This window comes from Corvus hawaiiensis, chromosome 3, assembly GCF_020740725.1.
Source record: "Corvus hawaiiensis isolate bCorHaw1 chromosome 3, bCorHaw1.pri.cur, whole genome shotgun sequence".
Taxonomy (NCBI): Eukaryota; Metazoa; Chordata; class Aves; order Passeriformes; family Corvidae; genus Corvus; species Corvus hawaiiensis.
Window position 1 is genome coordinate 39,873,794 of NC_063215.1, and position 15,648 is coordinate 39,889,441.

Consider the following 15,648-nt stretch of genomic DNA (forward strand, 5'->3'; position numbering starts at 1 on the left):
AATTATTTGAATCCTATCCAGAGTCACCAAGATATTCTTAAAGGAAGCCACTGTCTCCATGAGACAATACTTAAATCATTCCACTGCTACAAGAAACTAAAAATGGGCGTCATATTGATAAGGTGTCACAACAACCAACTTCATAGCACTCTGGTGTACACTCAAGATGAATGACTCATGCAAAGCTGTGTTACCCTGAAGGAGAAGAAAAATTTATCCAGTTCTGTCCTCTAAAACTTATAAAAAAAAAATATAATGCACAAGTACCTATAATAGCCTAAACATCAATACTTTGCAGTCAGAAGTACCAAGTGAAAAGTGTCTATATATGCCAAGGTAATAGAATACTTCATTAACAGCAGTAGTCTCTCAACTGTCATACCAGTGCATCTGCTAAGCTATAACTATGTTCAGAAACAGTTTCACTGGAGACAGAAAGTTCTGAGCCTTTCCAGCATGCTTTCTGATAAACCTTTCCAGGCAAAATGGAAGAGCTTTGAGGAGGATTTAAGTGGAGGTATAGTCTGCAGCAAAATAACCAACTTCCTGTAAGCAGATCCAGTTAAAAATTCTTAAAGTAGTTGGCAAAATGCCTTTTCTCAGGGAGACATAGAAACTGGCTTTGCTCTTTGCAGACTAATCATTGGACACGTCTGATCACAGAAGCAGAGGAGAAGGAAGTGAGGAAGAGATTAGAGTGGCCACTTTGCAGCTTTCTTACTCCTGAAGAATTCTTACCTTGGAAATCAGGGTTATTTTAAAATGTCTGACAGATGGAACATGGCAATTTTCCTGTTTCCTTCTAAAAACACCAATTTTCTAAAAAAAAAAAAACCAAACAGAAAAACCAGTCCTACATAATTAAAATAATTCCCAATTTTATCAGAAATTTTAATGAAAAGTTATAAAATGTAATTTTTTTTACGATGAGCAAAATGCCCCTTGCATTCTTCTGTAATACTGAAATGGTTATTTTCAGCATTAAAAAAAACCCTGTTAAAATATTCGTCTTCCCTGTTTCCATTTCACTGTGAGTGGTATAATTTCTGCTTCTTTCTGTTTTAGAATGAAAGGACATTTTAAGATGTCCCAGATTGGCTGGAGTATTATAATTTTGCTGAGTATTTCTCAACAAGGCCTATTTGTAGGCAGAGGCAAAGACTCACATAGATTCATCTGCAGGAGTATGACTAACAAAATGCTCTCTGCCTCTTGCTACCACCAGCGGTATCAATAGGAGTAAATCTGTATCATCCCAGCTTAAACTTCTTCCCCAGCAGGATCTTTGGAAAAGTTTATTTAGCTGCTTCTCCTTCTCCTTTGCTCTTCTATATACATATTTTATGTATAAGAGGGGAGCTAGAAAGAAGATGGGGAAGCAGGGTTATGTTAGCGTGAGGAGCTTCCAGGGCAGGCTTCCAGGGCAGCTTTGCTGGCTCTTCTCTCCCTAGCAGCATCGCCATGTCCTGCTTCGCCATCCTCCTGAAATCATCATGCTCTTCAGATGTGGTCTTTCATTCTTGTCATTAGTCATAATCCTCAGTTTGTCAGATGTGTGTTCTGGCCTCTCCCACACACCTCTGTTTACTCTTCCTCCTGTTGCCAGTCTGTTCCTCCCTTCTTCTCCATTCCTTTCCATGCTTCTTTTCTACATTTCCATTCTCTAATCCCAACTACAGTCCTTATGCGCTTTAAAAAAATGCCTCATAGCGTTCACTGTGCCTCCAAACCAATCTCATGATCTTATGGTTATAACTCTTGTTCTGCTTCCCCTTTCTGCTTCCTTTGTCTCCTGCCATTATGCCATTTCTATTCAGGCTGTCATCTCTTCTGGAAAGGGATTTTTCTTGTTCTCTGTTTTGCAAAGCACCTGGCATGTTTTTGATTCTGTCAAACAAATAATAACAACAGATATGAAATTTGCAGTGCAGCAGAATCCTGATATCAGGAAGTAATAGAGGTAAATTACACTATCATTTTCATTGCCATGTATACACCACTATTTGAAAAAAATTCCCATTGACTGGCTAGGTAAACATCAATAAACTCAAAAATTCCCAAGCAAACACCTCTAACATGAAGGAAATGTAGTTGTGTTTCACGTCGGATCTCAATGAGCCACAGGGTTATACTTGACAATTTCAGTATTGGAAACAAAGGAAATAAATGAATGAGGTGCAGTTTTTCAGATGGGGATTAGAGTATAAAATTAAGTACTGGGAGAAGATGTAGATAACTGTTTAAAACAGAGAAGCAGGACAACGGTGGAATGGGTGTGTTCAATTTAACTCTGCTTAATTAAAAAAGCATACACAAGGTAGGTAGATTCTAGCATGTAAGCTAATGAAAGTAGACGCTCCCTTAACCTGATATTATCAGAAGCTCTTAGTATGGTTGAAAAATCTTATAAAACATTTTAACTGATTCATCTCAGTCATTATATGATATTAGGCACCTGAAGACAATGTTTGTATTACTTGTGCTGCTAAAAAAGCCCCAACAAAACAAACCCAGAGTTTAAAAAATAAAAGGTAAGAATAAGATGTGGGTTTTACTGTACATTTAGTGACCGACTAGTCATATGAAATCTCTAAACAATATAGCTTTAGCTCTAATTGATGTAGGCCAGGAATGAACGGAAATTATTTTACATATGTCTAGAAATCTCTTAACTAAATTATTTGAAAATTCCTGAGAGAAAAGGTATTTATTATAGACATTGAGACAAGCCAATGTAACACTAATACTAAAGAAAAATAAATGAGCAGAGGAATGTCCCCCTGCTATACCAACCAATATTCTTATAGCTGATTCCAAAGTAGTATCTGTCATTCCAGCACATGGATTAGATTATTTACCAGTGTGAATCAAAGGCAAGATACTCATTCAAGAGAAGAGCGTTATTAATACATCGTTGCATGCCATACATCTCTGTCACCAAAGTGGACAAAATGGGAGCAGATGTTTTATGGTAAACTGAGAAGAGGTTCTGATATTATTAATAGCCATAATATCTGAGGCTTAACAAACAAAAAGAGGAAGCAATCTGATGGAGAAAGTTTTCTCCTGTCTCCAGTAAAGTGTCCTAGGGACTAATTTTAAATGAAGGAAAGGCATTAACTAAGCTAAATCTCATTTCTATTAGGTTTTTTTGCACCTGCCCTTTGAAGCCCTAGTAATGCATGGAATGCGTGAGAAAAGAATTCAGCAAAAAGGAACTCTGAGGAGAAATCCTTTCGAAAAGGAAGAACTTTTTTACTCTGATAGGTCCTTTTAGTATTTTGAAGACAAGTAAGCCTTTGAATTAGTAAAAATGATTGACATGTGAATTTATTCAAAGCTAAAGGTAAATGGTAGTCACAAATGGCACTTTGATGCATAGGTATTTAAAACCTTAAGTTATATTTGTATTGACTCTCTCTCCTCATATTTTTTTGGTTAGCACCAGGATGGAGGTCTCCAGATCAAGAGATTCATGAGATGGTGTACAGGGCTGCCCTGGACTGTGGCACACCGTTACTCTGGGCTGCCACTAGCTCTCACAGCCCAAGTACTAGTTTCACCAGAGCAGAGCCCAGGTGCAAGCTAACAAGCATGAAACATCAACAAATGGGAGATGAGGATCCCTGTGCAACACATGGCAAATCAATGAGATAATTTCCTTTCATCTCTATGACCCAGTTACTCATTACCATAATGGTTCATTTCTAGCTGCCGTGCTGTCCGATATCATTCCAGATTTAGACAGTCTATCTCCCTGGAAAGAGATAGAAACCTAAAATGGTTTGGAGAAACTGAATGCCAGTCAAAGACAGTGGATAAACCCTCTGAAGTGAGGATAGGGTTTCAGTTCTTGGCTGCTGTATCTGTATGGTTGGATTTAGTACTCATTCATCCAATCTCTGATACACGCCAAGGCCATATCCGAAGTCAATAATGGGAGAAAACATGCAAAAGTTACTACCCACACTGTAACTTCCAGATAAAGGAAACCCCATGAGAGCTAGCTCTCCAAGAGTCCTGGGTAAGGCATCATGTATTCCAACAGTAAATCAGGATGTGTTAGGGATTCACAGCCCCTAACCTTCTCTGAAATTAGATGCCTAAATTCATCCTTTCAACAGGAGATATATGTAAAGAAGGATCAAAGAGATCACATGCACTTTATCTAAGAGTTGAGCAGTGTTAGAATGATATGGCAAAGTGTGGTGCTGGCAGACCAAGATATTAGGTTTTCTGGGAAGAGAAAGGCCACTCAATGTCTTCCAAGAAAAATCTCCATTTTGCTCAGAACAACAGTCTCTTCATTCCCACAGAAATATCATAAACAAGATTTTCAGAATAAGGAGGGGATTTCTGAAGCGGAAAGGTGCATCAGGAAGGGAAGGGATTGTACACTGCAGGAAGTAATTTCAGAGGTAATTTTGGACTAGGCTTACCCTACCCAACCTTTTCCCAGGCAAGCAGCTGCAGCTCAAAGTGTTTGGCAACATATGAATACCAATATATGAGTCTCTCCTTTCCCACACAGAGGTTGAAAATATCATGTTGGCCTTTTTGTAACAGCTTCCCACAGCCCAATGCTGTAGAGTCAGTCTTTCTATGCCTTTCTCACCCAAGAGATATGTAACGTTCCCACAAGTTCCAGAAAAGTAGGCCATTCATCAAATCACAGAAAAATAAGGTGAGCCTTATCCATAAGGATGCCAGACAAGTATTATATGTCCATCAGCATCCTGAACTATGGATAGCCATGATTCAGCTATCAGTAAGCATGAGGGGAGACAGTCTGTTGTCTTGTTCTGGCATTTATGCTAAACAAGGAGAGACAGTGAGCTCAGTAACAGCTGGATGTCACCTCTGTGAGATATCTCCCTACTTGCAGCAAACAGCTTCTACCAATTCACATCATATTCATCTGCTTACTAATGCTCACTGACCTTAGCTAACAAGGACTTCCATCACCAAAAGGCTTTAAATTAAAAACAATAGCAACAACACAATAGAAGTTATGGTCTAAGCCCTGCCAAATATAATATACTGTTTTGCAAAAGTATGCTGCAATGGTTCAATGACACATTTGCACATATATAAGTCTTTGTTAAGATATCTGGCTTCTGTTTCTGTGGTAGCCAAAGTGAAGGTCTCTTAACTTAGATGTGAAAATTCAGCCTTAAATATCATGCAACCACTTCCTAAAGCATTATGAAATATAGATTTTTTTAATCTTAAATTTAAATAACTGGACAGCATCTGATGTTAAAAAAAAGAAGATAAATTCAGCTTTGCACAATCCAATTACAAATATACAAGTGTAAAAATGGTATTAGCTACTTTAAAGGTTTACTTTATACAGATTTTTTTACCTTTTTCAATAATTATTAAGATACTTTGCTATACTGACAGCAGGTATATTTCTATGGTATATCTTCTTGCTTTTTCAGCAAATAATTCAAAAGCAGATGACACAGGTCAAGCATTAGTTCTCGTATGATTTTCAATAATCCAGCTATATTAATATCATAAAATCCATATAAGAAATATGTTTATAACAGTACAAATGGATGGGAAGAGACTTTGTACCCCATTCATTACAAGGAATATAAAATCACAAAAGGTAACTCTTTTCTCCTGCTTCCCTGAAAAAATCCCTTCACCAGGTGTTTTGGGGTTTTTTTCTGCTGTTCATCTCCCCTTTAGATTGCCAACAGAAAGATTTTGACATTATTTTAAATACACTCCATTAGCTTGTATCACTGGTGTTAATTGGGCAGTCCACAGAAGCCTGACATTCCACTCTTTTATATTCAACAACTCCCCCCACTGTAAACACACTTCTTTTTCTTGTTTATTTTGATTTGTTTTAATCAACACTAATGACTTCTGCACTCAAGAATGGTCTCCCTGACTCATAGTTTGTTGGTTGTAGATAGACATTGCTTTAGTTGTTTCTGGGGTAGTAAATGTTCCTTCCTCACAATCATCTTCTACTTACCCTGCAGCGAAGCATGGATGCTGCTAGGAAAGTATTAATAACTGATGCCAGCTGGGGAGAAATTGAAGAAGAGCATGGTGCTGCAAATAATTTCCTACCTCATGGCTGAGAAAATATCCCTCAAAAGCAGCTCTGCACAAGTAAACAAATGTGGACAACTGCAGAGGGAACTTGGTGTTGGGATACTCAAGTAACTACTGCAAGAAAGGTACTATCTGGAAGTCACCTTGCTGTTAGTAAAGCAGTTTCGTGGGATAGGAGGCAGTTTGTGGCTGAGATTTGCAACACAGAGCACACAGCCTAATTAGGATGCTTTTGCCAGCAAGTAGAAATCATAAAACAGGATTTGCCTCTTGCACAAATTTAGGTAATGTAGGCATTGAGACAACTATTTCTCTTGAAAAGAGCACTACAAAGAAATGCCTAAAAGCTATTTTTTTTTCCTTCCGTGCCCCCACTCCTGCTATTGGCAGTGGATGAACTGAAGTAGGGAAGCTATGTAGTAAAGTGCAACCTTTCTCTCCACAACAGCAAACAATAATTTCTTCACAGCACTGAGGCCCAGTAATATTAAAGGAGAATCCTCATTAGGAATACCTCTCAGTGCCTTGCTGGCCCAGTTTCTTCAGGTAGGCATATTGGCCTGGATTTGAATCTAACCCTGTTTTTTTTTTCCAGCAGCCCATGAGGGTACAAATATTGTCTACTGGTGAAGGAGACACTGCTATTTTGTATAGACTAATACAAGGGATGACTTATGGGCTACTCCAGTAAACAAACCAGGAGAGATACCTGGAATGAAACGGCCTGCAACTCTTTCAGTTAAAAAATGCCATTTTTGAGTGGCCTTCAGGAGGTATCAGAATGATTTTACTAAGTTTCTTCCAGGCAAATCAGATTTCTCATGCAATTTGCTATGTGAAATATTAGGGCAATAACACATTTAATTCATGATTATGTCTGAAAACAACATGGTGGAGAGAACAAATCTGAGATTCCTGCACCTTCTTGCTCTTAAGCTACATATGCATTCTTGGCATAGGCTGTTTGTCCCTGAGAAAAGGAAATTGAAACGTGTTACAGCAGACATGTTAAAAATGGACATGCAGCCCTTCAGGAAGCCAGTGGAAGTTGGCATAGTAACACAGGTTGAATAACATTCAATAAATTGCTTGAGTAATGTTCCTACAGACATGAAATGAGAGGGATCAATGTGGATACATTCTATCTATCTGTCTAGCCTCCTGCAAGTCAGATTTGAATGTACGAGTAAAAATAAAGGATGATTTTTCTCCTCAATGAGACAGTATCTTTGGATCAGGAAGTTTGTTCCTTTATGTAAATTCATGTATTTCCTCATAATTCTAAGGCAACAATCACAGAATCGCAGAATGGGTCAGTTTGGAAGGGACCACAGTGGGTCTTCTGGTCCAACCTCATTGCTCAAGCAGGTTTGTCCTAAAGCACATGGAACAGGACTGTGTCCAGATGGTTCTTGAATATCTCCAGTGAGGAAGACTACATCTCTGGGCAATATAATCACAAGATAATTTCTATTGCACTTGATAGATCCTACAGACTCTCAGCATTCCTTCTGTTTTGTTTTGGCACAAAAGAGGAAGGCTTTAATTATGGACTTGGGGCTGTAATGTCTCCAGTTTATAAATGACTTGACATACTCAGAGTCATGGAACTCTAATATCAGTAGCACATGTAAGTCTTTGGGCGTAGCTATGGCTTAAAGCACTGTGCATGTTTTTCAGTGTTAGCCATGTTATGATTCATCAGATGACCTCTAAGTTGTAATTTTTCGTTATTAATTATTATTAGCAGCACAGTTCTACTATTGGTTATTTGGTTCAATTAAATGCAGAAGCCTTGGTCCATGAATGAATAGATTTTCTATTCCTGATTTAGCTCTTCTGGCACCAGGCATTATGTCTTGTTTTGTCCAAGATTCATTTGGCTGGCTACACAAGTTTCGCCTGGCTGTATCACATCTTTTTTCATAGTCTATCAAGACATCAATTATTTTTTAACTTGTGGTTCTTTTTTGGTCACTCTAATTAGACATTAATTTCACCCAATTTGTATGGTGTAAGTGCTAAAATCTGCTATCATTATACAAGACTTAAAGAGAACTACTCTAAAATCATCTGAGAGTAAATATCATCATAGTTCATGTCATATTTTCAGGCTTTTATTGTAAAATTCTCCTTTCATGTCTCGATTTCAAGTCTGCTTGAATGAGTTGTGTATTACCAGTTGCTTTCCCATCTGTCTCAATTTAGTCTCTTTGACAAATTCCAATCTGGCCTGAGGAAAAATCAGAGTACTGAAACCACTCCACATTCCATTATTAAGTATATTATATTAACAGTGTCTCTTTACTTAAAAAATCTTCACACTCCTTAACTCCCCTGTCAGCAATGTCTTGTGGAGCCCTACATCTCAGACATTCTGAATGACTTCACGGCTCTCTTTCCATTCCCTCCCATCTTCTGACTTCTCACCACGTACAAAAGTGAGGGTTTTCCTCCATAATTTCTAACCTTTCATAATCTTGTTGGATGTAACCTACAGGGTCTACACATCACTCCTTTCACTTTCAAACTGCCTAACCCTTATCCACCCTGAAAGTACTCTGAGAATTTCATGGATCTTATGGACATGCTAATTTTATCCCTTAGCCTGTCGCAACAGATTTGGCTCTAAATGCACGTGTCAATTATTGTAACTTAGAAGTCCCACAAAACCAAATCCAGAGGAAAAACTCTCATAAAATTAGCTTGCATTCTGCCACTACTCTTTTGTCAGGATACTGCAGATTTTGTGCCTATGATTTAATCATTTATATTTTTCAAATCCCTATATGGAATATGTTACAAAAATGGGGAACCCTGTTATACTTTGGGTTTCACAGGCCATTTGTTGGATGAGGTTTTTCTTTTTTTCTTTTTTTTTTTTCCCTAAACTGTTGTTATTTCATCTCTGCTTTCCCATTCCTCCCCAATCAATTTTTGCAGGAACTTTAATTGTAGAACCGCCTATTTCCAAGTAAATAGAGGGCTGCATTATGCAAACAATAAAGATACCTGTTTAAAAGTAATTGTTTGGCTATATTTGAATCCCTTAAGAGAATATGAGAAAAAAATATAGGCTACAGCCCAGGATTTCATGTTTTACTAGAAATTTGTTTTAGACTAAGACTTTTGAGTAATCTTGCAAATCTCAAATCTACCATATGCAGGTCCATTACAAATTAGTGGGGGGAAAAATTTTGCCTGTTTCCATATATGAGTTAATTGATCAGAAGCACAGTCCTAACATGTCCTGAAGATGGAGAAACCCTGTTGTGATAACTGCTCAGAATATCATAGCACCAACTGTCTGAATACCCCGGCAGCACCTGCTGCCAGAATGGCTCTTGGGCAAGAATTTGTATTGTACTTTCCTAAAACAGCGCTTGTCATTCTGTATGGAATCTGTTCTCTTCCACGAGAACTTCAAATGTCACTTGTTTAAAATAAAACAAATAGGAGAAACAACCCAACCAACAAACAAAACTCACCAAAGCCCAAATGCATATCATGAGCACATCAGTTTTTAACCACATGCAAGGGAGGCAATGAATTAAGGATGTTTTAGCTCTAACATGTAACAAATATACTTTTAAAAGGTGAAATGACCATTTTTTGGCCAAGTTGCCCTTCACTCCTTTCACACAGGCAGTGAACTGCTTCATGCCGTTACTGGGCAACAGAATGTTAGCTGAACCTGCTCCTGTGGCAGGGTGTCTCTGTATCTCCTGGCACAATGGCTGTAGTGACACGAATACCATCTCAGCAGTAACCCAAAAGTCATGGAATTTAAATAATTCTCAAAATTGCTGCATATGAATTACTTAGAAAGTTAAGGACAAATTATTATTTTTTTTATTTCAACTACTAACCAATAAATGTAAAAAAATACCAACAACAAAACAAAAATAAACCCCTTCATCCCCCACATTAAAGCAATAGTTTTTGTAACATTCAAAACAGTGGAAACTATTCATTGTATATTACTATTAGTGGAGAAAAGCAAATTTAATTTAAAATCAATTTTTCAAACTCCCTCAGTGGATGCCAGATAATTCAAGCTTAAACAAATATAAAAGACCTCATTTTAAACTGAAAATAATACAGACAGAGCTCAATTATTGAGATATTAAGGGCAACATTCAATTTGAGATACATTTAAGCATCTTTGCCTCCTGGAGATTTTTACATGACAAGGCTTTAGATAAACATGGTTTTGCAAACAGCAACTATCATATCTGATCACATAACCTCTGGACTAAAGCAGTATGTCAGCAAATATTTCTGATTATTTAAAATATTAAATAACTGTAATTTACTAGGCAGGTCTTCCTCAGAACAATCACAGAAATTTTCAAGAATTTATATCCACATACAAAAAGCATTTAGATGACCTGTTACAAGCCTCTGAATAATAATAATAATAGTAATTAAAAAAATCACTTCTTTCTGTGATAAAGCCCAGTTTAAATACATTCTGGGATATACCAGTGGTGGAGGAGCTGCCTTTCTACGACACTCGGCTTACAAGGAAAACTGTAGCAGCCAAGGACAGATAGGGTAGGAATCACTTTACCTAACTTTAGCTATATAGATATTAGATGCCTAATTTAAGCTAATCATCTGGCTTCCCTCTACAGCTAATGGAGATAAGCATTCCCAGAGGGAGATTCATCCTGCTTTTCTTTAGGCATCTCTCTTCTAGATGCTTGTAGATGGATAAAGTCAAGAAAGATCAGCCTCACTGACAGCCTGGCAATCTGTCATTAGCAATGCACAATTTCCAAATCCTTTGAAATGAAGCCAGAACTGAATTTTTTTTTCATCATTTAGCCTTTCATTCTCCCTGTGACCCAACTTTTTCTTCAGTTCCTCCCATGAACATCAACTTTCTCTGGCACTTTATTTTTCTTACCCTGGACTGTGTTTTTTGAAACCTGGGGAACTGCAACCAATGTCAATATGTTGCTGCTCTACCAGTTACAAATCAATTTACATGCATGTGTTCTAAATGCAGTAATGATCTTAACATATAGATAAGTTATCTGATTGATTGCGGTTGATTGCGATTGTGCTTTCTGGGTCTACTCTACCACTTTCAAATGTGTAAAAATCTGTGGCAACATTAAGGCAGTCAAGGTATATAGATGAATGCTAAAATATATTTACTATTCAAAGAAGATGGCTTAAATCAAACCAGGAAAATTAAGGAAGAAATATCATTAGGGCCCTCACTTGTACATGTGTGAGCCCAAGTCACCACACATGCTTCGAGGCCTCTGTGCTTCAGAATATTGAACAAGTCCTAAAGGTGAAGCCTGGCCTCAATTCTTTTGCATTTAGGGTTCGTAGGTTCTCAGCAATACCAGCATTGCTGCATTGCACCTTTGATGACCAAGCCCTTGGAAACAGTAGCCAAGATTTATAAGGAAGCAGGTGTCTAAACTTAAGACTGCTAAATTCTTAGCTGGGTGCCTAAAGCAGCAACAAGACTGACAAGCACCCTGCCCAGCTGCCCACAGACGCTCACCCCAGTAGTGAGGCACTTAGCATTTGTTATAACACAAAATGGATGTTTATTAATTGTGTATTTATTAATTGTGTTCTAATGGTTACTTGAAATGCCTTGTCCGAGTGCTTGCGTGCACTAATTTCAATATTGGGCATGCAGTCTACTCTGCGTCTTACTCCTACAGTATTTTTAGAAAATTAATTTTAATAGTTAAAAAAACATCTTGAGCTGCATACGTGAAAATAACTCTGTTTCTACTGAATGACAATCTAATACGAAATAAGAATAGTCACCTTTTTTTCTTACTCTGCCCAAATCCAGGCAATAAATTAGGCTTCTCAGCATGACTGTAAAGTGCTGTGAATTGTATAAACAATCATATATGGACACTGAAAAATAACCCTTATGCACATTGCATTATAGTTCCAAAAATATATTTACAGTCTATTACAAAGATTACAAATGGAAGTGTATATGTATCGGGATTATGCTAGTTAAAAGCTTTTTACAGATTTTCTTCAACAAAGGTGGGGGGGAACAAAAAATTAGTATAACCAAACTTTTCTAATGAAACAAATAAATAAAATGACAAATATAACACTGTACAGTGATCTAAAAAAAGGGAGAAAAAAGGAGGGGGGAAAATGATGCATTTAAGTTTTTGATAACTATCTTTGGTCCTAAATGTGGGAAAACACGTTATGTAGCACTGAATATACATGTTTGTTTGTGATGCTCTGCAAGTAAAATAGAAAAATATAGTGCATTTTCAATGTATTCAGAGCTCACTACACATAAATGTGTGTACAAAACAAGACAGTATAAATAAAATTTACAAGTTTTACAAAGGAACATTTACAAGGTTTTTCTTTTGTTTTTATTTTTTTTGTGTGGATGCCCACATTATCAAACCAGACCAATTTATGACTGATCCCTGGGATCTTTCTCTATCAAAATCAATAGAAGCAGCCCAATTCTCTTTGGAAGTACAGCATTTCGTTGCTGGGGTAGTTCACAATTTTCAGATTTTTTTTTAAAGCATTTCTCTCTGGTTCATATACATTCTTGCAATATCTGTAAAGACACTGTTCATTATTGCTTATGGTAATTAAATATTTTAATCGAACAAAATTTATATATAAGTAAATGGTGTAAAAAGATATTCCATAGAGCAACTACCTTTGCATCTCTGTTCCTGATGAATGACTGCTGTGTCTATGTGACCACGCACACGCATGTTTGTTCAGAGCAGCAAAAGCTTGTAAAAAAATTGAAAATTTTGAACTGCCCCTTGTCTCATGCTCTACAGTTCTCATATAAAAGCTATTGTCCTTATTCTGACAGCTGGACTGCATACGGCTTAAACTCATAGAAAATATACACCAGCTATTTCTCTTAGATTTGCTAATGCAGAGTACTGAAAAAAAATGTGATGTGCTCAGATTAAATGGTTTAGGTAACACTGGAGAACTGCACCTGTGTTCTGAGACACCCCTACAATCACTTGTCCATTCAATGCTCTGTCTCAGCAGGTTTACAGCTGCAGATCTACATCTTAGAATATATCTCAGTTTAACTCTAGTCCATTAAAATCATCTTGCAAACAATTTGCTAAAAGTGCCTAGAACTACTTAGGGGTCATTATTGCTTTTCTTTTTCTTTACTTTTTTTTTTCTCTTTTATTTTCTTTTAAAAGATAGCATATGTATAACCTTAAAAAATTCTTTAAAAAATATCAGAGCTCTTGGCAACTTGCATTTTCCTGACTCCCTGCCAATTAGCTAGCCATGTCAATACGGTGCTGATTTAACAAAAGGAAATGGCACAAAAGGATACCAAAGTTCGGATAGATATACATTGCTTGGTCATGCTTCTTAAATCTCTAGGAACTCAAATAATCCTTCAGAGGTACCCAGTGTAGTAATGTGTCATTGAATTAGCACTAAAAAGGTCCAAAGATATAAACATCATACTAAAAGAAAGTCTTTATGAAGAATAAACACAAATGATTAAAAAAAGATTCAGAAATCACAGATTTAAGGAAAATATTTTGTTGAATTCAACAATAATATCATGATTTTATCTGACAAATATATTCTTTTTTAAATTTTTATGTACATTTAAAAAGTCTATTAGATAAAAAGGAGGTTAGAGAGCTCAAGGTGTTTGTATGTTTATTCAGGTAGTACTTTGTTTATTGTCACTGCTGTTTTCCTTGCCACCACTGGTGGATCCTAATTCCCTTTTCATAAATTCTGGTGGCACTTAGGAGTTCAAGTCTGTAGGTGCTTCTTGTAGCTCTTCTATTCACTGCAGGAAGGACCCAGGAAATCAAGTGTCTTCTAGCAGCACTTCATATATACTGAAGGCCAGTGCTGTTCTCTCAGTCTGTCACCTCCCTCATAAGGGAGAAATGTCTATCACACTTGGATGCCAGTGCCGTGTAAATGTAGCATTTGTGCTCTCATAGTCTGAATGCTGCTCATGATTTTCTTTTGATGGCCAACCAACGTGATCCCTAAACTCATCACATCCCTGGGGAAGATAAATGCGTACATTGTTAATTTTTCAACTTAGACTGCTATTGTATGGTATTCAACTGTGAGTCAAAGCTACGCAGTGGTTTGGACTACAGGTTTCTGATATTGAAGCTATGCTGTAACCTCAGCTCAGTACTGGGAAGTTCAAATAGACACTGTTCAACCTCTCAGCGAGGAGTGCAATTACATGACAAGTGTCATGTAATTACACTGTGTGGGTCTCCACATCTGAGAAGGAGGTCAGTATGTTTTGCATTATGATAATCTTTTATTGTGGCTTTTAAGGACACCCAAAGACAAAGACACGTCTCTTGTAAAATACTTCAGGTGGCTTTCAGGACAAAGTTATATATAAATACAAGATTTTGGGGATCGTAGCCTGTTTCCTAAAGAGATGCCTAGTGAAAGCCTTTGCATATTGACACATACCCATCATGCAAATGAATGGGGAGCAGCAGTTTCAACTCCACCCCTGCTAGTGCTAGAAGCTTGTGGACTCTGATGACAGTTCCCAAGCTATAGGCTGAGAGCCCTAGTGACACCAGGCAGATAAGAATAGGGTTGAAATCTTGAGAATATTGGGTTAGAAACTTGTTTAGAAACCCACTGCTCTCTAAGAGGAATTACATGTGTTTGGCAACCACCAGGACAAGAAAGTTGTTTGCAGGGTGCCAAGAAGACCTGTTTTAAGATGACAGTACTGGTACAGGCCATGCTTGCCTTCAGAAAATCGTTTTGCTTCTACAGACTTATCCTGATGCAAAGTCCTGTCTTGCAGGACACAGACAGCCCCCAGCCAATTAGAAGAAAATTCCACATCTTCCCAGAACACATTGGGAAAAAGGTACCAATTAGGTGGTGGAGGCAATGTGGTTATTTTCCTATACATACGTACTTTGAAAGGGGCCACATTCTCCTTCATATTCTAGTCCTTTTGTGTTATTTCAATTGGTCTGAAAAGCAGGGAAAAAAATGATGCCACGCAGAGGTAGCAGGGTGTTTGCCCTTTCATGAGATGCTCTAATACAACAACATCAGCTGCTAAAACGGCTGGTTTGACCCCAAGTACAATGTCTGTACTCAGGGTAAAGTTTTGAAATTGAACATTGCGTATTATTTTACCTAGAAATTCCCTAAATGCAAGTTAAACATGCCCAGTACTAACTTACTCAATAGTCATCCTGGCAACTGATTCAAGAGAGTTGTAGCCTGCTGCTGTGAAATTATCCTTATATCTTTCCATCTTAATAGCTTGTAACCATTCGCCTACGGAGCAGAAAGTGGTAAAATCGGGAGTGTTCTGGTCCAGAAGAGGGCTAATTGGTCTATGGAGAAGGAAAAAGGAAAGTAAGTTGTTTCCAAAGAGAGTAAAACATCAGGGAGTATTTAGCAAGGTAAGAGTCAAATGAGTTTTGGGTATTAAAAATGTTGAGAGTAGAAAGTAATAGGCCTTTATACACAGTTTAGATTATTCTGTGAATAGCTCTTGACTACTCTGTAGCTCACAATATGTACTTCCTA

The 15,648-nt window shown here is 37.4% G+C and overlaps 1 protein-coding gene across 5 annotated transcripts in view; it reads right to left on the bottom strand.

Annotated features, from left to right (window-relative positions):
• Positions 1-848: 848 nt before the first annotated feature.
• The window catches only part of EPHA7 (EPH receptor A7), a 171,649-nt gene continuing 156,849 nt past the window's right edge, over positions 849-15,648 (bottom strand). For 2 of the 5 annotated variants that reach the window (XM_048296182.1, XM_048296181.1), the window contains exons 16-17: positions 15,297-15,452; positions 849-1,887 (exon numbers count right to left, since the gene is read on the bottom strand). In XM_048296182.1, coding sequence (XP_048152139.1) covers positions 1,692-1,887; positions 15,297-15,452 — 352 coding nt within the window. In that variant the 3' untranslated portion in view covers positions 849-1,691. Of the gene's footprint in view, positions 14,123-15,296; positions 15,453-15,648 lie in introns of all 5 variants that reach the window. The other 3 variants (XM_048296184.1, XM_048296183.1, XM_048296185.1) reach the window with 2 other exon arrangements.